This window comes from Eutrigla gurnardus, assembly GCF_963514095.1.
Source record: "Eutrigla gurnardus genome assembly, chromosome: 23".
Lineage (NCBI taxonomy): Eukaryota > Metazoa > Chordata > Actinopteri > Perciformes > Triglidae > Eutrigla > Eutrigla gurnardus.
In genome coordinates, this window is record NC_139934.1 from 19,063,526 (window position 1) to 19,088,672 (window position 25,147).

Genomic DNA, 25,147 nt, shown 5'->3' on the forward strand with positions numbered 1-25,147 from the left:
ATTATCAGTGTTTAAATATGATGCTGTTTTCAGACTTTTTTTGAGTTTTCAATGGGTGTGTATTGCGCGGAACCTTCTGGGCTAGAGTGCGTGACATCAACAGTTAGAGTGTGAGGGCTTCTCAGAGTTTTTTCCTTTCCAAACTCCTCCCGGCCACGATCTTCACTCTACAGACGTGATATTTTCCAATTTTGTAGACAAACTTGTCCTGTCTCTCACAATGTGCTCAAAATCTCTGTGAGTTTTACAGAATTTGAACTAGCAACCTCTAAGCGCGGCCAAGTCAGGTTTTCTCGTCATCCGCTCCAATGTTAATTTAGAAGCAGATTTTCAAAGAAACCTGATATGAACAGCATTTCTAACTCGCCCTAGCGTCCACATTTCTGACACTAGGAAAAAATAAAAGTCATCAGTGTCTTCAGCCGAGTCTTGTGGCGCTAACGGTGCGAAAATTTTGGCGATAGGAGTTTCGGTGTGAGCGTGGCATGCTTTTGTTCGGACCCATGCGCAGAGGGGGAATTGAGCGATAGAGAGAAGCAGAGAGACGCTCCAAAGCAGTCATACACACGCAGCAAGGGCCGTTGCCATGGTGACAGCACTGTGTGGCACTGATCTTCATAACTGACAGCAGGTGTGCTCTGATTGGAGGACAGGAATGTACTAAAACTACATTAGTAGTGGGATATGTAGTTTTTTTAGTCAAACCTCTTCAGCTCAGCCATACTTTCACCTAGAAACTCCATTTAAACTTTAAAATGGAGTACTCGGTAGTACTTGAGTGACAGCTGAGTTCAGTGACCTGTACCTAGTAGTTCTCAGTACTTGAGTCTCAGTAGTACTCGGTAGTACTCGGTAGTACTTGAGTGACAGCTGAGTTCAGTGACATGTATTGCTTAACAGTTGAGTGCGAAGCACTCAACTGTTTTACAATACATTGTACCTAGTAGTTCTCAGTACTTGAGACTCAGTAGTACTCTGTAGTACTTGGTAGTACTCGGTAGTACTCGGTAGTACTTGAGTGACAGCTGAGTTCAGTGACCTGTACAGGGAAACAGTTGAGTGCGAAGCACTCAACTGTTTGACAATACATTGTACCTAGTAGTTCTCAGTACTTGAGACTCAGTAGTACTCGGTAGTACTTGGTAGTACTCGGTAGTACTTGAGTGACAGCTGAGTTCAATGACATGTACTGGGAAACAGTTGAGTGCGAAGCACTCAACTGTTTGACAATACATTGTACCTAGTAGTTCTCAGTACTTGAGACTCAGTAGTACTCGGTAGTACTTGGTAGTACTCGGTAGTACTCGCTAGTACTCGCTAGTACTCGGTAGTACTTGAGTGACAGCTGAGTTCAGGGCATATTTTCACCTAGAAACTCCATTTAAACTTTAAAATGGAGAGACGAGTGGTGTGCTCTGATTGGTGGACAGGAATGTACTAAGAACTACATTTAGTAGTGGGAAATGTAGTTTTTTTAGTCAAACGTCTTCAGCTCGACCATACTTTCACCTAGAAACTCCATTTTAACTTTAAAATGGAGACACGAGTGGTGTGCTCTGATTTGTGGACAGGAATGTACTAAGAACTACATTTAGTAGTGGGAAATGTAGTTTTTTTAGTCAAACGTCTTCTTCTCGTCCATACTTTCACCTAGAAACTCCATTTAAACTTTAAAATGGAGACACGAGTGGTGTGCTCTGATTGGTGGACAGGAATGTACTAAAAACTACATTTAGTAATGGGAAATGTAGTTTTTTTAGTCAAACGTCTTCTGCTCGGTCATACTTTCACCTAGAAACTCCATTTAAACTTTAAAATGGAGACACGAGTGGTGTGATGAGCTGTGATGAGTGGCTGGTGAGATCAGCCTAAAAACCTCTTTAACATGCTCCTCTTTGAATAGCATGGCAATCTGCATACTTTCAAACTTTTTGCATATTCAGCTTTTTCAATATTCTCTTCAAATATTCAGCTTTTTCAAACTTTTTGCATATTCAGCTTTTTCAATATTCTCTTCAAATATTCAGCTTTTTCATACTTTTGCACATATTTAGCTTTTTCAATATTCTCTTCAAATATTCAGCTTTTTCATACTTTTGCACATATTTAGCTTTTTTAAATCTCTTATCAATAGGAGTTTCGGTGTGAGTGTGGGAAGCTTTTGTTTGGAGGGTGCGTCGAGCCAAAATTCTGACAGGATTTACAGTCACACAGACAGAGGGTGTGGCTTTGATCTTGAGAAGCGCAGCAGGTGCGCACTGATTGGTGGACAGGAGCAGTCAGTAGGGGTGGAGTGCTTAGCTATTTTTTTTTAACTCTCTGTCTAATAACAATGACTGTCAATAATAAAGTTTGAATGTCGGCCATTTTATCCTTCTCTGACAGAAGACAGACAGACAGACAGACACACACACACACACACACAGACACACACACACACACACACACACAGATAGAAAGACAGACAGACAGAGAGAGAGAGAAAGCGGGACAGACACAGAAAGAGATAGGGACAGACAGAGACAGAGGGACAGACACAGAGACAGAGGGACAGACAGAGAGACAGAGAGAGAGAGGGACAGACACAGAAAGAGATAGGGACAGACACAGAGGGACAGACAGAGAGATAGAGCGAGAGAGGGACAGACAGAGAGCGTGATGGACAGATAGATGACATATGACATCATGACATATGACATCGTCAGCGTGATGGACAGATAGAGAGAGGGGGGGACTGACAGACAGAGAGACAGACAGACAGAGAGTGAGTGAGACAGAGAGAGACACACAGAGAGAGAGAGACAGACAGAGAGTGAGACATGAGAGAGAAAGAGAGAGAGAGAGAGAGAGGGACAGACATTCAGCTTTTTCATACTTTTCACATATTCAGCTTTTTGAATATTCTCTTCAACTATTCAGCTTTTTCAAACTTTTGCACATATTCAGCTTTTTTGAATATTCTCTTGAAATATTCAGCTTTTTTAATATTTTCTTCAAATACTCTGCTTTTTTAATATTTTCTTCAAATATTCAGCTTTTTTTTCAGTGTTGCTTCAGCATTAAAGCATTTCCACGTATTTCCGCAGGAAATGCATTTTCTAGTTTTTCTTTTTCTTCTTCCGTACGTTTTTTGGTCGCCTCTAGCTTCTGCATACTTTCAGCTACAAAAACCATTCAGCTATCAAAATGTTCAGCTTTTTCAGCTTTTTCCGGGACATCTTCAACATTTTTTCAGCCTTTCATACTTTTTAATATATTCAGCCTTTTCCATATTTTTTTTTCAATGCATTCCTATGGAGATCAGCCTAAAAACCTCTTTAACATGCTCCTCTTTGAAAAGCATGGCAGTCTGCATACTTCCACCTACAGACGTCATTCAAATTTTAAAACATTCACAAAACCTTCAGCTATTCAGCTATTACTTTTCATTGTGATATCTATTACAGTTTTTAAATTATCAGTGTTTAAATATGATGCTGTTTTCAGACTTTTTTTGAGTTTTCAATGGGTGTGTATTGCGCGGAACCTTCTGGGCTAGAGTGCGTGACATCATCAGTTAGAGTGTGAGGGCTTCTCAGAGTTTTTTCCTTTCCAAACTCCTCCCGGCCACGATCTTCACTCTACAGACGTGATATTTTCCAATTTTGTAGACAAACTTGTCCTGTCTCTCACAATGTGCTCAAAATCTCTGTGAGTTTTACAGAATTTGAACTAGCAACCTCTAAGCGCGGCCAAGTCTCTTTTTTTCCTCATCCGCTCTAATGTTAATTGAGAAGCAGATTTTCAAAGAAACCTGATATGAACAGCATTTTCTAACTCGCCCTAGCGTCCACATTTCTGACACTAGGAAAAAATAACAGTCATCAGTGTCTTCAGCCGAGTCTTGTGGCACTAACGGTGCGACAATTTTGGCGATAGGAGTTTCGGTGTGAGCGTGGCAAGCTTTTGTTCAGACCCAACGCAGAGGGGGAATGGAGCGATAGAAAGAAGCAGAGAGACGCTCCAAAGCAGTCATACACACGCAGCAAGGGCCGTTGCCATGGTGACAGCACTGGGGGCACTGATCTTCATAACTGACAGCAGGTGTGCTCTGATTGGTGGACAAGAATGTACTAAAACTACATTTAGTAGTGGGATATGTAGTTTTTTTAGTCAAACTACTTCTTCTCGTCCATACTTTCACCTAGAAACTCCATTTAAACTTTAAAATGGAGACACGAGTGGTGTGCTCTGATTGGTGGACAGGAATGTACTAAGAACTACATTTAGTAGTGGGAAATGTAGTTTTTTTAGTCAAACGTCTTCTTCTCGTCCATACTTTCACCTAGAAACTCCATTTAAACTTTAAAATGGAGACACGAGTGGTGTGCTCTGATTGGTGGACAGGAATGTACTAAAAACTACATTTAGTAGTGGGGAATGTAGTTTTTTTAGTCAAACGTCTTCTGCTCGGTCCTACTTTCACCTAGAAACTCCATTTAAACTTTAAAATGGAGACACGAGTGGTGTGATGAGCTGTGATGACTGGCTGGTGAGATCAGCCTAAAAACCTCTTTAACATGCTCCTCTTTGAATAGCATGGCAATCTGCATACTTTCAAACTTTTTGCATATTCAGCTTTTTCAATATTCTCTTCAAATATTCAGCTTTTTCAAACTTTTTGCATATTCAGCTTTTTCAATATTCTCTTCAAATATTCAGCTTTTTCATACTTTTGCACATATTTAGCTTTTTCAATATTCTCTTCAAATATTCAGCTTTTTCATACTTTTGCACATATTTAGCTTTTTTAAATCTCTTATCAATAGGAGTTTCGGTGTGAGTGTGGGAAGCTTTTGTTTGGAGGGTGCGTCGAGCCAAAATTCTGACAGGATTTACAGTCACACAGACAGAGGGTGTGGCTTTGATCTTGAGAAGCGCAGCAGGTGCGCACTGATTGGTATTTTTTTTTAACTCTCTGTCTAATAACAATGACTGTCAATAATAAAGTTTGAATGTCGGCCATTTTATCCTTCTCTGACAGAAGACAGACAGACAGACAGACACACACACACACACACACACACACACACACACACACACAGACACACACACACACACACAGATAGAAAGACAGACAGACAGAGAGAGAGAGAAAGCGGGACAGACACAGAAAGAGATAGGGACAGACAGAGACAGAGGGACAGACACAGAGACAGAGGGACAGACAGAGAGACAGAGAGAGAGAGGGACAGACACAGAAAGAGATAGGGACAGACACAGAGACAGAGGGACAGACAGAGAGATAGAGCGAGAGAGGGACAGACAGAGAGCGTGATGGACAGATAGATGACATATGACATCATGACATATGACATCGTCAGCGTGATGGACAGATAGAGAGAGGGGGGGACTGACAGACAGAGAGACAGACAGACAGAGAGTGAGTGAGACAGAGAGAGACACACAGAGAGAGAGAGACAGACAGAGAGTGAGACATGAGAGAGAAAGAGAGAGAGAGAGAGAGAGGGACAGACATTCAGCTTTTTCATACTTTTCACATATTCAGCTTTTTGAATATTCTCTTCAGCTATTCAGCTTTTTCATACTTTTCACATATTCAGCTTTTTGAATATTCTCTTCAACTATTCAGCTTTTTCAAACTTTTGCACATATTCAGCTTTTTTGAATATTCTCTTGAAATATTCAGCTTTTTTAATATTTTCTTCAAATACTCTGCTTTTTTAATATTTTCTTCAAATATTCAGCTTTTTTTTCAGTGTTGCTTCAGCATTAAAGCATTTCCACGTATTTCCGCAGGAAATGCATTTTCTAGTTTTCATATTATTATTCTTCTTCCGTACGTTTTTCGGTCGCCTCTAACTTCTACATACTTTCAGGTACAAAAACCATTCAACTATCAAAATGTTCAGCTCTTTCAGCTCTTTTATGCTCACCTTCAACCTTTTTTCTACCTTTCATACTTTTTCATATATTCAGTTTTTTCCATATTTTTTTTTCAATGCATTCCTATGGAGATCAGCCTAAAAACCTCTTTAACATCCTCCTCTTTGAACTCCGACTAGTTTCACATACTTCCACCTACAGACTCCATTTAAACTTTAAACAATCTACAAGACTTTGAACTATAAAACTCTTTATCAGTTTTTTGATATCTTTTACAGTTTTTCTATAATCACAGTTTATGTTTTATGGTTTTTTCAGACCTCACCAGAGTTTATAATGGGTGTGTATTGCGCCTGCTAGAGTGCGTGACATCATCGTTAGAGTGTGAGGGCTCCTCGACATACTTCAGATTTTTTTCCTTTCCAAACTCCTCCCGGCCACAATTTTCACTCTACACACGTGATCTTTTCCAATTTTGTAGAGAAACTTGTCCTGTCTCTCACAATGTGATCAAAAACTCTGTGAGATTTACAGAATTTGAACTAGCAACCTCTAAGTGCGGCCAAGTCTCTTTTTCTTCTCATTCGATCTAAGGCAAATCGAGAAGCAGATTTTCAAAGAAATGCTGAAAATCACACATTTCTAACTCGCCCTAGCGTCCACATTTCTGACACTAGGAAAAAATAAAAGTGATCAGTGTCTTCAGCAGAGTCTTGTGGCGCTAACGGTGCGAAAATTTTTGCAATACGACTTTCGGTGTGAGCGTGAGAAGCTTTTGTTCGGACCCTCCGAAATGGAGGAATAGAGACAGGCTCTAGACAGTTACAAAGGCGCGTAGATGGCTTTGATCTCTGTGGCTTTGATCTTTAGAAGTGACAGCAGGTGTGCTCTGATTGGTGGACAGGAATGTACTAAAAACTACATTTAGTAGTGGGATATGTAGTTTTTTTAGTCAAACGTCTTCTGCTCGGTCATACTTTCACCTAGAAACTCCATTTAAACTTTAAAATGGAGACACGAGTGGTGTGCTCTGATTGGTGGACAGGAATGTACTAAGAACTACATTTAGTAGTGGGAAATGTAGTTTTTTTAGTCAAACGTCTTCTACTCGGGCAGACTTTCACCTAGAAACTCCATTTAAACTTTAAAATGGAGACACGAGTGGTGTGCTCTGATTGGTGGACAGGAATGTACTAAAAACTACATTTTGTAATGGGAAATGTAGTTTTTTTAGTCAAACGTCTTCTGCTCGGTCATACTTTCACCTAGAAACTCCGTTTCAACTTTAAACTTTTACAGACACACCCCCGGGCGGCGGCCCACTGCCTCCCTCTCAAAATTTCCCGGCGGGGGAATTTTCTATATATTTTAAATGAATACATTTTCACATTACCTCAAATAAATTCATACTCATAAGCAATAGCACACAAGAGAGTGAGTGATGTAGTGATCATCTAGCGTGTACAGTAATCAAGTGCAGCCCACACTTACCCCCCCCCCCCTTTTACCGCTGCAGTTGCTACTGTTGAGTGGCAGGAAGTGGGTCTGACTAAATCAGGGACATCTGGATAATATGTACATTTATCATTTATTGTGCAACCAGTGAAACAAGACTATATTGTTGATTAAAAAAATGTGATGCCAAGTAGTCCTAAAGGTGATGTTACCATGTGAATAGATGATAAGACAAACCTTTTTGACCCCCAGAGGAGAAATGTGTTGCTTACAGCAGCACAAAGAAAGCAACAGTGCACATAATTGAATAAATAATTAAATTACATTTGCAGATATTAAGCTTTCTTAATATTATTTTCAAATATTTAGCTTTTTTCATAATTTTGCACATGTTCAGCTTTTTGAATATTCTCTTCAACTATTCAGCTTTTTCAAAATTCTCTTCAACTATTCAGCTTTTTCAAACTTTTGCACATATTCAGCTTTTTTAATATTCTCTTCAGCTATTCAGCTTTTTAAACTTTTGCACATATTCAGCTTTTTGAATATTCTCTTCAACTATTCAGCTTTTTCAAACTTTTGCACATATTCAGCTTTTTTGAATATTCTCTTGAAATATTCAGCTTTTTTAATATTTTCTTCAAATACTCTGCTTTTTTAATATTTTCTTCAAATATTCAGCTTTTTTTTCAGTGTTGCTTCAGCATTAAAGCATTTCCACGTATTTCCGCAGGAAATGCATTTTCTAGTTGGTGGAAATGCTTTAAAGCATTTCCAACCTATGTTATCCTAATCTTTATTATTTTTTTTCTTTTTTTTATTCTTCTTCCGTACGTTTTTTGGTCGTCTCTAACTTCTGCATACTTTCAGCTACAAAAACCATTGAACTATCAAAATGTTCAGCTTTTTCAGCTCTTTTGTGCTGAATTCAACCTTTTTTCTACCTTTCATACTTTTCAAAATATTCAGCCTTTTCCATATTTTTTTTTCAATGCATTCCTATGGAGATCAGCCTGAAAACCTCTTTAACATCCTCCTCTTTGAACTCCGAATACTTTCACATACTTCCACCTACAGACTCCATTTAAACTTTAAACAACCTACAAGACTTTGAACTATAACACTATTACTCAGTTTTTTTATATCTTTTACAGTTTTTATATAATCACAGTTTATGTTTGATGGTTTTTTAAGACCTGATCAGAGTTTACAATGGGTGTGTATTGCGCCTGCTAGAGTGTGTGACATCATCGTTAGAGTGTGAGAGCTCCTCGTCATACTTATACTACTACTACTTATTCTGCTAGCCTACTACTGATACTACGTCCACTACTTGTACTTGTACTACTGCTACTACTAGCCTACTACTGATACTATGTACACTACTTGTAGTAGTACTAGTATTACTACTACTACTACTACTAGCCTACTACTGATACTACTTCTAATACTTCTACTACTAGCCTACTACTGATACTACCTCCACTACTTGTAGTAGTACTAGTACTACTACTACTTCTTCTACTGCTGATACTACGTCCACTACTTGTACTAGTACTACTACTTCTACTACTAGACTACTACTGATACTACTTCTAATACTTATACTACTAGCCTAATACTGATACTACCTCCACTGCTTGTAGTAGTAATACTACTACAACTTCTTCTACTACTGATACTACCTCCACTACTTGTAGTAGTACTAGTACTAGTACTACTACTTCTACTACTGATACTACTTCTAATACGTATACTACTAGCCTAATACTGATACAACCTCCACTGCTTGTAGTAGTAATACTACTACAACTTCTTCTACTACTGATACTACGTCCACTACTTGAACTTGTACTAGTACTACTAGGGATGCACGATAATTATCGGGCCGATAGTTATCGGGCCGATAACAGGAAATTATTACGTCATTCCGATAAGTCCGATATCATGACGAATAGCCCCGATAACATATATAATTTTATCAGCACGGCAGTGCCCCGCTTCCACTCTGAGACACTGAATGGCCTGCAGTGAATGCTGCGTTCAATTGACGTTGGCATAATCAGGAAAACCCTTTCTGGGAAAATTCAAGAATACCCCCTCATGTCCGAAAATAACTCGTTAACTCGGTCATAGTTTTGGTAGTTGCTGATTTGCATTGATATCCACAGTATCTTTCCACATGTTACACTTAAACAATAGAAACGTTAATTTAAAAGGCCGAAAGAAGGACTAGCAAACGTGGGAACGGGGACTTTCCGTCACACCTCGAATGCAGCACAGCGTGCATGCAGCACAGCGTGCTTACGTTTAAAAACAGACAACATGGCGTCCATAGTGTGGGACTTTTTCAAAGTTTCCGAAGAAAACAAGTCGCTTGTTATTTGTAACAAATGTTCGAAACAAGTTCCACGAGGAGGTAAAAGTAGCACGAGCTTCAATACGTCAAACCTGATAAGTCACCTAAAACATAGCCATCGCTTCGACGGAGTTTTTAAAGCGTATGAGGACGCCCGGGCTGCTAAAGACGCTAGCAACTTAAAGCCAGCCGCAAAGAAGCCACCGGGACTTCCAAACATCGGCGAGGCTTTCGAAAAATCCAAGAAATTTGCCAGAAATGACCCACGGGCTAAGGCTATTGAGGACCTAATCATGGAAATGATGGCACTTGACGACCAGCCCTTCACCCTCGTTGAAGACAGAGGCTTTTCTCGCTTGATTAATCACTTGGAGCCACGGTTTACATTGCCGAGCCGCCGCTACTTTTCTGATGTGTGCCTTCCAGCTAAGTATGATGCGATCGCCAAATGTATTCACACTTTGATTGATAACAACGTGAAAGACATAAGCTTCACTGTGGATATATGGACTTGTGATGTCAGCCCTGTAAGCATGATGAGTCTGACCGCGCAGTGGTTAAATACAGACTTTCAACTATACAGAGCGGTGTTACAGTCCCAGGAGCTGCCCGGCTCACACACGGGTACAATGATTCACCAGACTTTTGAAGCTATGCTACAGCGGTGGAATATTAAGAAGGAGATGGTGCATGTTGTCTTACGAGATAATGCGCGTAATATGGAAAAGGCAATGAAGGAGTGCGGTGTTGCAAGCCTGGGCTGCATGGCCCACTCTTTACAACTTGCTGTGAACGAGGCTGTGTTAAGTCAAAGAGCTGTGTCTGACTGTGTTGCCATTGGACGCAAGATTGTTGGACATTTTAGACATTCTCAAGTAGCGTCCTCCGCCCTGAGGAAGTTACAAGAACGGCTGCAAGTGCCACAAACACGACTCCAACAAGACATAGCTACGCGATGGAACAGCACGTTTTACATGCTTAAGAGTTTAGTGGCGCAGAAACAAGCTATTGCAGCATATGCAGTTGAACACCATTTGCCCGCAGTACTCAACGCCCACCAATGGACCCTGGTCGAAAACATGCTCACCATCCTCGATCCATGTGAACAGCTGACCAGAAACATCAGCAAGGCCACAGCCACAGTTGCAGACGTTATCCCCTCCACCCAAGCCTTGACACGTCTGCTTAAGCAAACTGTTCCAACAGACCACGGAGTAAAGACATCAAAGGACACCCTGTTAAAAGCAGTGCAATCACGTTTTGGTCACGTCGAGGAAGAGCCCCTGTACTATCTGGCAACAATACTGGACCCGAGATATAAGGACCGCTACTTCACCCTCGCATCAAAACGGCAAGCAACAGGTATGCTTCGGGAAAAGTTGCTGGAGAATGATGGTGCCACAGCTGGCACTGCCCAGCCAGAGGAGCCACCAGGAAAGAGGAGCAGGGAAGACGGGAATAACTCATTGTTGGGAATGTTTGAGGCAATACTGGAAGAAAACACTGAAGCTGCCATTCACCAGGAAAACAGCAGAGTAGATGCAGAAGTAAGTGTATAGATTTATTTAACATTTTCTAAAGATGCAACTCATAACTCGCGTTTATGGTCAGAACAACATCATAATTAGATTGTATTTTTCTGCTGTGTATTTTTTTAGCTCCAGTCATATCTGTCGGAGCCAACGCTTCACGTGAGCCGTTGTCCACTGGAATACTGGAGGAGCAACCAGTCCCGTTTTGAGTGCATGGCCAAGCTTGCTCGGAAATATCTGTCAGCGCCTTGCACAAGTGTCGACAGCGAGCGCTTGTTTTCTGCTGCTGGTCACGTGATGACCGAGGAAAGAAACAGACTTGCATGCGAAAAGGCAGAGATGCTGCTTCTCATTAAAAAAAATCTTCCCCTGATCCATCAAGAGGTAAAAGGGTAGATGACGAGTACATGAACCAAAGGTTGAATGTTCAGAATACAGTGCGATATCAGGTCAGAACATGTGCCACCTTTTGATCTTTTTTGAATTTTTTGTTACTATGGAATGCACTTTTTTAGTTTGTTTACACAGACAAGTCTAACTTGTGTCAGTGCATTATAAACATTTTATTTATTGTTAATGAGAAATGCACTTTTTCAGTTTGTTTACACAGACAAGTCTAACTTGTGTCAGTGCATTATAAACATTTTATTTATTGTTATATTGAGGAATGCACTTTTTCAGTTTGTTTACATAGACAACCAGTCTAACTTGTGTCAGTGCATTATGTACATTTTATTTGTTATTGAGGAATGCACTTTTTCAGATTGTGTTTACATGGAAAAGTTTGAATCTAGCTTGTGTCAGTGCATCAATGTTCTATATATATATATTTTTTTTTGAACTTCTGGAATGCACTTTTCAGTTTGTAATCCCGATGCATGTATTTGCATCAGTTTAAGGGGCCTTTATTCTTTTTGAGAGGCTTGCCAATAGTTTTTCATTGGAAAAAATAAATCTCCATTTAAAGAGTCAAAAGTGTTTTTGGGTTTGTTCATAGTATTAATGTCATGATCATATATATATGTGTGTGTGTGTGTGTTATCGGTATCGGTATCGGTATCGGCCTTTAGGAGCTGAAAGTTATCGGTTATCGGTATCGGTTTAAAAAAAAAGTTATCGTGCATCCCTAAGTACTACTACTGATACTATATCCACTACTTTTAATAGTACTACTACTACTACTAGCCTACTACTGATACTACCTCCACTACTTGTAGTAGTACTAGTACTACTACTTCTACTACTGATACTACGTCCACTACTTAAACTTTTACTTGTACTACTACTCCTTTTGCTACTAGCCTACTACTGATACTACATCCACTACTTGTAGTAGTACTAGTACTACTACTACTACAACTAGCCTACTACTGATACTACTTCTAATACTTCTACTACTAGCCAACTACTGATACTATGTCCACTACTTGTAATAGTACTACTACTAGCCTACTACTGATACTACCTCCACTACTTGTAGTAGTAGTAGTACTAGTACTACTACTTCTACTACTAGCCTTGTACTGATACTACCTCCACTACTTGTAGTAGTAATACTACTACAACTTCTTCTACAACTGATACTACGTCCACTACTTGAACTTGTACTAGTACTACTACTGATACTATGTCCACTATTTGTAAAAGTACTACTACTACTACTACTACTACTACTAGCCTACTACTGATACTACCTCCACTACTTGTAGTAGTACTAGTACTACTACTTCTACTACTAGACTACTATTGATACTACTTCTAATACTTCTACTACTAGCCTACTACTGATACTACCTCCACTGCTTGTAGCGTAATACTACTACAACTTCTTCTACTACTGATACTACGTCCACTACTTGAACTTGTACTAGTACTACTACTGATACTATGTCCACTATTTGTAATAGTACTACTACTACTACTACTAGCCTACTACTGATACTACCTCCACTACTTGTAGTAGTACTAGTACTACTACTACTTCTACTACTGATACTATGTCCACTATTTAAACTTTTACTTGTACTACTACTCCTTTTGCTACGAGCCTACTACTGATACTACCTCCGCTACTTGTAGTAGTACTAGTACTACTACTACTACTACTACTACTACAACTAGCCTACTACTGATACTACTTCTAATACTTCTACTACTAGCCTACTACTGATACTACCTCCACTACTTATAGTAGTACTTGTACTACTACTACTTCTTCTACTGCTGATACTACGTCCACTACTTGAACTTGTACTAGTACTTCTACTCCTTTTGCTACTAGCCTACTACTGATACCATGTCCACTACTTGTACTTGTACTAGTACTAATACTACTACTACTAGCCTAATACTGATTCTACCTCCACTACTTGTAGTAGTACTAGTACTACTACTACTACTACTAGCCTACTACTGATACTACTTCTAATACTTCTACTACTAGCCTACTACTGATACTACTCCTTCTACTTCTATTAGTACCCTACTAATACTACAAACAAAAAGAACATTCAAATATTAAAATGTTCAGCTTTTTAAGGACATTTCAACTTTTCTTCAACATTTTTTTGCCTTTCATATTTTTTGTAATAATTAGGTTTTTCATATTTGTTCAGCTATTTAGCTTATTTCATACGTTTGCAGATATTTAGCTTTCTTAATATTATTTTCAAATATTTAGCTTTTTTCATAATTTTGCACACAGTCAGCTTTATCTTACTTTTCACATATTCAGCTTTTGGAATATTCTCTACAGCTATTCAGCTTTTTCATACTTTTCATATATTCAACTTTTTGAATATTCTCTTCAACTATTCAGCTTTTTCATACTTTTCACATATTCAGCTTTTGGAATATTCTCTACAGCTATTCAGCTTTTTCAAACTTTTTGCATATTCAACTTTTTGAATATGCTCTTCAGCTATTCAGCTTTTTCAAACTTTTTGAAATATTCAACTTTTTTTAATATTCTCTTCAAATATTCAGCTTTTTCATACTTTTGCACATATTCAGCTCTTTTTTAATATTCTCTTCAAATGTTCAGCTTTTTTAATATTTTCTTCAAATATTCAGCTTTTTTAATATTTTCTTCAAATATTCAGCTTTTTTAATATTTTCTTCAAATATTCTACTTTTTTTTCAGTGTTGCTTCAGCATTAAAGCATTTCCACGTATTTCCGCAGGAAATGCATTTTCTAGTTGGTGGAAATGCTTTCAAGCATTTCCAACCTATGTTATCCTAATCTTTATTGGTGGAAATGCTTTCAAGCATTTCCAACCTATGTTATCCTAATCTTTATTTTTTTTATTTTTCTTCTTCCGTACGTTTTTCAGTCGCCTCTAACTTCTGCATACTTTCAGCTACAAAAACCATCCAACTATCAAAATGTTCAGCTTTTTCAGCTCTTTTATGCTCACCTTCAACCTTTTTTCTACCTTTCATACTTTTTCATATATTCAGCCTTTTCCATATTTTTTTTTCAATGCATTCCTATGGAGATCAGCCTGAAAACCTCTTTAACATCCTCCTCTTTGAACTCCGACTCCTTTCACATACTTCCACCTACAGACTCCATTTAAACTTTAAACAACCTACAAGACTTTGAACTGTAACCATATTACTCAGTGTTTTGATATCTTTTACAGTTTCTCTATAATCACAGTTTATGTTTTATGTTTTTTTCAGACCTCATCAGAGTTTATAATGGGTGTGTATTGCGCCAGCTAGAGTGGGTGACATCATCGCTTAGAGTGTGAGAGCAGCCCAACACACTTCAGCTTTTTTTTCTTTCCAAACTCCTCCCGGCCACAATTTTCACGTTACAGATGTGATATTTTCCAATTTTGTAGACAAACTTGTCCTGTCTCTATCAATGTGCTCAAAAACTCTGTGAGATTTACAGAATTTGAACTAGCAACCTCTAAGCGCGGCCATGTCGGTTTTTTCTCCCAATGGGCTGCCATACAAATTGAGAAACAGATTTTCACAGAAACCTGAAAGCAGGGCCATTTCTAACTCGCCCTAGCGTCCACATTTCTGACACTAGGAAAAAATAAAAGTGATCATTGTCTTCAGCAGAGTCTTGTGGCGCTAACGGTGTGAAAATTTTGGCGCGTGGCAAGCTTTTGTTCGGAGCGCCCGCAAAGCCGTAATGGAACGATAGTGAGAGGCAGTTACACACACGCATAGAGGGCTTTGATCTCTGTGGCTTTGATCTTTAGAAGTGACAGCAGGTGTGCTCTGATTGGCTGACAGGAGCAGCAGACAGGAGCAGTCAGTGGGATTTGTAGTTCTTTGTAGTTCAGGCATACTTTCACCTAGAAACTCCATTTAAACTTTAAAATGTAGACACAAGTCTGTCTATCTCTCTCTGTCTCACTCTCTGTCTGTCTGACTACTACTACTACTACTTCTCCTACTAGCCTACTACTGATACTACGTCCCCTACTTGTATTTGTACTAGTACTACAACTGCTTCTACTACTAGCCTACTAGTGATACTACGTCCACTGCTCATACTTGTACTAGTACTACTACTACTTATTCTGCTAGCCTACTACTGATACTACGTCCACTATTTGTACTTGTACTACTGCTACTACTAGCCTACTACTGATACTATGTACACTACTTGTAGTAGTACTAGTATTACTACTACTACTACTACTAGCCTACTACTGATACTACTTCTAATACTTCTACTACTAGCCTACTACTGATACTACCTCCACTACTTGTAGTAGTACTAGTACTACTACTACTTCTTCTACTGCTGATACTACGTCCACTACTTGTAGTAGTACTAGTACTAGTAATACTACTTCTACTACTAGACTACTACTGATACTACTTCTAATACTTATACTACTAGCCTAATACTGATACTACCTCCACTGCTTGTAGTAGTAATACTACTACAACTTCTTCTACTACTGATACTACCTCCACTACTTGTAGTAGTACTAGTACTACCTCCACTACTTGTAGTAGTACTAGTACTAGTACTACTACTTCTACTACTGATACTACTTCTAATACGTATACTACTAGCCTAATACTGATACAACCTCCACTGCTTGTAGTAGTAATACTGCTACAACTTCTTCTACTACTGATACTACGTCCACTACTTGTAATAGTACTACTACTACTACTACTTCTACTACTAGACTACTACTGATACTACTTCTAATACTTATACTACTAGCCTACTACTGATACTACCTCCACTGCTTGTAGTAGTAATACTACTACAACTTCTTCTACTACTGATACTACGTCCACTACTTGAACTTGTACTAGTACTACTACTGATACTATATCCACTACTTGTAATAGTACTACTACTACTACTAGCCTACTACTGATACTACCTCCACTACTTGTAGTAGTACTAGTACTACTACTTCTACTACTGATACTACGTCCACTACTTAAACTTTTACTTGTACTACTACTCCTTTTGCTACTAGCCTACTACTGATACTACATCCACTACTTGTAGTAGTACTAGTACTACTACTACTACTACTACAACTAGCCTACTACTGATACTACTTCTAATACTTCTACTACTAGCCAACTACTGATACTATGTCCACTACTTGTAATAGTACTACTACTAATACTACTACTACTAGCCTACTACTGATACTACCTCCACTACTTGTACTAGTACTAGTACTAGTACTACTACTTCTACTACTAGCCTTGTACTGATACTACCTCCACTACTTGTAGTAGTAATACTACTACAACTTCTTCTACAACTGATACTACGTCCACTACTTGAACTTGTACTAGTACTACTACTGATACTATGTCCACTATTTGTAAAAGTACTACTACTACTACTACTACTACTACTACTACTACTAGCCTACTACTGATACTACCTCCACTACTTGTAGTAGTACTAGTACTACTACTTCTACTACTAGACTACTATTGATACTACTTCTAATACTTCTACTACTAGCCTACTACTGATACTACCTCCACTGCTTGTAGCGTAATACTACTACAACTTCTTCTACTACTGATACTACGTCCACTACTTGAACTTGTACTAGTACTACTACTGATACTATGTCCACTATTTGTAATAGTACTACTACTACTACTACTAGCCTACTACTGATACTACCTCCACTACTTGTAGTAGTACTAGTACTACTACTACTTCTACTACTGATACTATGTCCACTATTTAAACTTTTACTTGTACTACTACTCCTTTTGCTACGAGCCTACTACTGATACTACCTCCGCTACTTGTAGTAGTACTAGTACTACTACTACTACTACTACTACAACTAGCCTACTACTGATACTACTTCTAATACTTCTACTACTAGCCTACTACTGATACTACCTCCACTACTTATAGTAGTACTTGTACTACTACTACTTCTTCTACTGCTGATACTACGTCCACTACTTGAACTTGTACTAGTACTTCTACTCCTTTGCTACTAGCTTACTACTGATACCATGTCCACTACTTGTACTTGTACTAGTACTGGTACTACTTCTAGTTTACTACTGATACTACGTCAACTACTTGAACTTTCACTTGTACTACTACTCCTTTTGCTACTAGCCTACTACTGATACCATGTCCACTACTTGTACTTGTACTAGTACTAATACTACTACTACTAGCCTAATACTGATTCTACCTCCACTACTTGTAGTAGTACTAGTACTACTACTACTACTACTAGCCTACTACTGATACTACTTCTAATACTTCTACTACTAGCCTACTACTGATACTACTCCTTCTACTTCTATTAGTACCCTACTAATACTACAAACAAAAAGAACATTCAAATATTAAAATGTTCAGCTTTTTAAGGACATTTCAACTTTTCTTCAACATTTTTTTGCCTTTCATATTTTTTGTAATAATTAGGTTTTTCATATTTGTTCAGCTATTTAGCTTATTTCATACGTTTGCAGATATTTAGCTTTCTTAATATTATTTTCAAATATTTAGCTTTTTTCATAATTTTGCACACAGTCAGCTTTATCTTACTTTTCACATATTCAGCTTTTGGAATATTCTCTACAGCTATTCAGCTTTTTCATACTTTTCATATATTCAACTTTTTGAATATTCTCTTCAACTATTCAGCTTTTTCATACTTTTCACATATTCAGCTTTTGGAATATTCTCTACAGCTATTCAGCTTTTTCAAACTTTTTGCATATTCAACTTTTTGAATATGCTCTTCAGCTATTCAGCTTTTTCAAACTTTTTAAATATTCAGCTTTTTTTAATATTCTCTTCAAATATTCAGCTTTTTCATACTTTTGCACATATTCAGCTTTTTGAATATTCTCCTGAGCTATTCAGCTTTTTCATACTTTTGCACATATTCAGCTTTTTTTAATATTCTCTTCAAATGTTCAGCTTTTTTAATATTTTCTTCAAATATTCAGCTTTTTTAATATTTTCTTCAAATATTCAGCTTTTTTAATATTTTCTTCAAATATTCTACTTTTTTTTCAGTGTTGCTTCAGCATTAAAGCATTTCCACGTATTTCCGCAGGAAATGCATTTTCTAGTTTTTATTTTTCTTCTTCCGTACGTTTTTCAGTCGCCTCTAACTTCTGCATACTTTCAGCTACAAAAACCATTCAACTATCAAAATGTTCAGCTTTTTCAGCTCTTTTATGCTCACCTTCAACCTTTTTTCTACCTTTCATACTTTTTCATATATTCAGCCTTTTCCATATTTTTTTTTCAATGCATTCCTATGGAGATCAGCCTAAAAACCTCTTTAACATCCTCCTCTTTGAACTCCGAATACTTTCACATACTTCCACCTACAGACTCCATTTAAACTTTAAACAACCTACAAGACTTTGAACTATAACACTATTACTCAGTTTTTTGATATCTTTTACAGTTTTTCTATAATCACAGTTTATGTTTGATGGTTTTTTAAGACCTGATCAGAGTTTACAATGGGTGTGTATTGCGCCTGCTAGAGTGCGTGACATCATCGTTAGAGTGTGAGAGCTCCTCGTCATACTTCAGATTTTTTTTCCTTTCCAAACTCCTCCCGGCCACAATTTTCACTCTACACACGTGATCTTTTCCAATTTTGTAGACAAACTTGTCCTGTCTCTCACAATGTGCTCAAAATCTCTGTGAGATTTACAGAATTTGAACTAGCAACCTCTAAGTGCGGCCAAGTCCTTTTTTTCTCCTCATCCGCTCCAATGTTAATTGAGAAGCAGATTTTCAAAGAAACCTGATATGAACAGCATTTCTAACTCGCCCTAGCGTCCACATTTCTGACACTAGGAAAAAATAAAAGTCATCAGTGTCTTCAGCAGAGTCTTGTGGCGCTAACGGTGCGAACATTTTGGCAATACGACTTTCGGTGTGAGCGTGAGAAGCTTTTGTTCGGACCCTCCGAAATGGAGGAATAGAGACAGGCTCTAGACAGTTACACAGGCGCGTAGATGGCTTTGATCTCTGTGGCTTTGATCTTGAGAGTGACAGCAGGTGTGCTCTGATTGGCAGACGGGAGCGGCAGACAGGAGCAGTAGTTTTTTTTGTCAAACATCTTCTGCTCAAACATACTTTCACCTAGAAACTCCATTTAAACTTTAAAATGTCTGTCTATCTCTCTCTCTCACTCAGAAGTGACAGCAGGTGCGCTCTGATTGGTGGACAGGAGCAGTCAGTGGGAGTTGTTTTTCAAAGAAGACAGACACACACACACACACACACACACAAACACACTTTTTCAAACTTTTCAAATATTCAGCTTTTTTAATATTCTCTTCAGCTATTCAGCTTCTTCAACTTTTCACATATTCAGCTCTTTTAATATTCATATTCAGCTATTCAGCTTTTTCAAACTTTCCACATATTCAGCTTTATTAATATTCTCTTCAGCTATTCAGCTTCTTCAACTTTTCACATATTCAGCTTTATTAATATTCTCTTCAGCTATTCAGCTTCTTCAACTTTTCACATATTCAGCTTTATTATTATTCTGTTCAGCTATTCAGCTTTTTTAAACTTTTCACATATTCAGCTTTTTTAATATTCTCTTCAAATATTCAGCCTTTTAAATATTCTCTTCAACTATTCAGCTTTTTTAACTTTTCACATATTCAGCTTTTTTAATATTCTCTTAAAATATTCAGCTTTTTAAATATTCTCTTCAGCTCTTCAGCTTTTTTAACTTTTCACATATTCAGCCTTTTTAATATTCTCTTCAGCTATTCCTCTTCTTCAACTTTTCACATATTCAGCTTTAGTAATATTCTCTTCAGCTATTCAGCCTCTTCAACTTTTCGCATATTCAGCTTTTTTAATATTCTCTTCAAATATTCAGCTTTTTTTCAGTGTTGCTTCAGCATAAAGCATTTCCACGCATTTTCCGCAGGAAATGCTTTTTCTAGTATTATTATTATTCCGTACAGATTTTGGCGCCCTGTAACTCCTGCAAACTTTCAGCTATAAAAACCATTCAACTATCAAAATGTTCAGCTCTCTCATCTCACGTTGGCTCCTCTTCAACTTTTTTACTGCGTTTCATATTTTGTCAGATATTCAGCTTTTTCCATATTTTTTTTATAATGGAAACCAATGGAGATCCGCTTAAAATCCTCTGAAACATGCAGCTCTTTCAACTGTATCTACTTCCACAAACTTCCACCTACAGACTTCATTCAAACTTTAAACAATGCCCAAGAATGTGATCTATACGGCTATGTCTTTTCACTTTCGTATCTTTTACACTTTTCCTACAATCACAGTTTATGTTTGATGTTTTTTTAAGACCTGATCAGAGTTTACAATGGGTGTGTATTGCGCCTGCTAGAGTGCGTGACATCATCGTTAGAGTGTGAGAGCTCCTCGTCATACTTCAGATGTTTTTCCTTTCCAAACTCCTCCCGGCCACAATTTTCACTCTACACACGTGATCTTTTCCAATTTTGTAGACAAACTTGTCCTGTCTCTCACAATGTGCTCAAAATCTCTGTGAGATTTACAGAATTTGAACTAGCAACCTCTAAGCGCGGCCAAGTCTGTTTTTCTCCTCATTCAATCTAAGGCGAATCGAGGAGCAGATTTCCAAAGAAACGCTGAAAATCACACAATTCTAACTCGCCCTAGCGTCCACATTTCTGACACTAGGAAAAAATAAAAGTGATCATTGTCTTCAGCAGAGTCTTGTGGCGCTAACGGTGTGAACATTTCAGCCATAGGAGTTTTGGTGTGAGCGTGGCAAGCTTTTGTTCGGAGTCCCCGCTAAGCTGAAATGGAGAGAAAGAGAGGCTTAAAGGCAGTCATACACACGCGCCTGTGGCTCTGATCTTGAGGGTGACAGCAGGTGTGCTCTGATTGGCAGACAGGAGCAGCAGACAGGAGCAGCAGACAGGAGCAGTCAGTGGGATTTGTAGCTTTTTTTGTCAAACATCTTGTTGCAGGACTGGTCGGCGGTGAAGTGGATAAGGACAGAGGCAACTTCTTTTCCACAGATAACGCTTTTTACTTTCCTTTTTTTCTAAAACTTTTCCTTTCAAAATGTGCAAATATTTACAGCGTCCCAAAATAAAGTCAAATGCAGAAAATAGCCTAAACAAAACGAAAGTTGCAACATGCAAAACAAAATGGCTTCAAGTTTGCCAGGCTAAATCCCTAGAGTGGACCCTGAACAAAACTGAACTACAGCCGACCATACCCTAGACATCCTCACTACCATCCCCGTCTGGAGCATTCTACCGGCCTTCTATACCCGCAGCTCCTCCCCCAATGACGAGCCCAGTTGCAAACATAAATCAATTAACTAAATAACAACTTTCCACATGAAAATAAACAACTGAAAATAACAAACACAAAACACATAAACACCCAAAATAATTTTAAGTACACAAAACCCCTTCTACACATAATAAACTACATTTCCCCCAAACCTGGTAAAACACCCCCGACAAAATAGTATGCGCCGCCCAGAGCGCGCGACCCCCGCAATATCTGCACAGTGAACCAGTCCCTCGGTTTCGCCCGAGAAGAAGGAAGTGATTGGAGTTGGCAGTGAGTCTACAGGAATATCAATGTGTTTGTACGTTCGCTTCAACATTAAATTGCAAAAACGACCTAGTGTGTATGAGTGGTTTGTTACTGGTACAATGTTGTGTTAACAGATGAAATGAATGTTTAGAAATATATCGCGTGTTGAAACGCGTGTGACAGTGTCTGCGGTTAGCGTAAGCGTCACGGCTCACTCCGTGACATTTCCCCCCCCTTCTGAAAATGCCCCCTGTGGCAGTCTAGACAGGAAATCAGCTGTGCAGTTCATCTTCCCTGGCCTGTACAGAACATCAAAGTCAAAAGGCTGCATGGCCAAGAACCACCTGGTGATCCTGGCATTGGTGTCCCGCATACTCCCCAACCAGGACAACGCTCTGTGGTCAGTTTCAAGTACAAATTTGCGCCCCAACAAATAGTACCTGAAAGAGTCCAGTGCCCATTTTATAGCAAGGCACTCTTTCTCTACAGTTGAATAGTTCTGCTCCCTGGGTAGCAGCTTACGGCTAATGTAAGCCACTGGCCGCAGCTGTCCTTCATCCTCCTGCAAGAGGACTGCACCCAGGCCCCGCTCAGACGCATCTGTCTGCACCGTGAACTGGCGCTCGAAGTCTGGACTGAGGAGCACAGGCTCTTGACACAAAGAGTCCTTTAAGTCCCGGAATGCGCTCTCGCACTCCTCGGTCCACTCCACCTTGTTGGGTTGGTTCTTGCGGGTCAGCTCTGTCAGCACAGACGCCTTCTCCGAAAAGTTCGGTATAAAGCGCCTATACCAACCCACAAGACCCAAGAACGACCGCACCTGCTTCTTGGTGGTTGGCCGCTCTGCAGACAGGATCGCTTCCACCTTCCCCACCTGGGGACGGATAACACCTCTGCCCAGCACATAGCCCAGGTAGGAGGTCTCCTCCCTGGCCAAGGCACACTTGTCTGGGTGGATGGTGAGGCCCGCCTCCTTAACCAAGGAGAGGACCTGCTGCAGATGTTGGAGGTGCTCCTCCCAGGTGGCGCTGTAGATCACTATATCATCAAGATAGGCGGCAGCAAAGCCCTCCGCCCCCCTGAGGATTCTGTCCATCAGGCGCTGGAAACTTGCTGGTGCCCCATGCAGGCCGAAGGGTAGAACGGTGAACTGGAAGTGCCCGAATGGCGTTCTGAAGGCAGTGAGCTCTTTGCTGCCCTCTGCCAGTGGCACCTGCCAATAACCCTTGCACAGGTCCAGTGTGCTAAGGTATCTGGCCTTGCCCAGGCGTTCAACCAGGTCGTCCACCCTTGGCATGGGGTACGGGTCAAACTTTGCTTGTATGTTGACCTTGCGAAAGTCCAAGCAGAATCTCAGGCTGCCATCTTTCTTGGGAACAAGGATAACTGGGCTGCTCCATTCGCTGAAGGATGGCTCGATGACCCCCAGCTGAAGCATCATGTCCAGTTCCTCCTTCAGGACCGGCAGCAGTCGCTCTGGCACCCTGTAGCAAGGCTGCCGCACAGGATTATCGTCCTTGAGCACCACCTGGTGCTCGACCAGCTCCGTCCGCCCAGGTCGATGAGTGAAGAGGCCCCCTGGCAGGATGCTGTTGAGGTCACGCTGGCGTTCCTCTGGCAGATGGCTGATGTCCAGTTGGCTGTCCTCCTCCCGGCCTGGCAGATACTGTTCGCTGTCCTCTTCCTCCTCCTCGACCGCTCGGATGAACAGCACTGACGCCTCCTGCTGCGGCTCTGACTGCAGTTCTGGCTCCGCTCGCTCGTTCCATCGCTTCAGCATGTTGACATGGAAGACTTGATGTTTCTTTCGACGGTCTGGCATGTCGATCTCATAGGTCACTTCTCCCATCTTGCGCGCCACGGTGTAGGGCCCCTGCCATTTTGCCAACAGCTTGTTGTCTGAGCTGGGCAACAACAGCAGGACCCGATCACCAGGCTGGAAGCTGCGTGTGCGGGCAGACCGGTCATACCACGCCTTCTGTCGATCTTGGGACTTGCGGAGGTTGTCCTGAGCCATGGCGGTCACAGCAGTCAGCTTCTCCCTCATCTTCAAGACGTAGGAGATGATGTCAGTCTGCTCCGCTGTCTCTCCTTCCCAGGTCTCCTTCAGTACGTCCAGTGGGCCCCTCACCTGACGTCCGTACAGCAATTCGAAAGGCGAGAACCCTGTCGACTCTTGGGGGACCTCCCTGTACGCGAACAACAGGTAGGGTAGCCACTGGTCCCACTCTTGTCCGCTGTCATCCACAAACCGTCGGAGCATGTTCAACAGGGTCTGATTGAACCGCTCGACAAGTCCATCAGTCTGTGGGTGATAGGGAGTGGTTCTGATGCGCTTTATCCCTAACAGGTCATAAACTTGTTTCAGGGTTCTGCTCATGAAGTTGGGGCCTTGGTCAGTTAGCACCTCACGGGGAATCCCTACTCTGGAAAAGAGTTGGAGTAGGCAAGATGCAACTTGCTTAGCAGTGACAACTTTAAGGGGGAAGGCCTCGGGATACCTGGTAGCGTAATCACAAATTACTAAAATGAAGCGGTTCCCTGACCTACTCTTTTCCAGGGGACCAACTACATCTACCCCTATCCTCTCAAAAGGGGTGTCAACTACAGGGAGTGGCACTAATGGGGCACGTGCAAAACCTTTCCCTCCAACTAGCTGACATCGGGGACATGACCTGCAGTAATTTTTCACCTGCACAAACATTCCAGGCCAGTAAAAGCGTTTGCCAATGCGTTGTAGTGTCTTCATGTGTGCCAGATGACCTGCCCATGGGATTGTGTGTCCTAACTCTAACACTTGCTGTCTGTACTGCTCTGGCACAACAAGCTGCAAACCATCTTCACTCTGTCTGTACAGCATGTTATTTTGC

General features: G+C 40.1%; 1 protein-coding gene and 1 long non-coding RNA gene across 2 annotated transcripts in view; one reads left to right on the forward strand and one right to left on the reverse strand.

Annotated features, from left to right (window-relative positions):
• Positions 1-25,147, reverse strand: part of LOC311009513 — a 371,301-nt gene that overhangs the window by 18,247 nt on the left and 327,907 nt on the right. The gene's annotated exons all lie outside the window — the stretch shown is intronic.
• LOC311009043 (zinc finger BED domain-containing protein 4-like) lies at positions 9,667-11,628 on the forward strand (the record flags this gene model as incomplete). The annotated part of the gene is made up of 2 exons (XM_084003017.1): positions 9,667-11,247; positions 11,359-11,628. 2 exons carry the CDS (start codon positions 9,667-9,669, stop codon positions 11,626-11,628), a joined length of 1,851 nt encoding a protein of 616 aa, XP_083859143.1.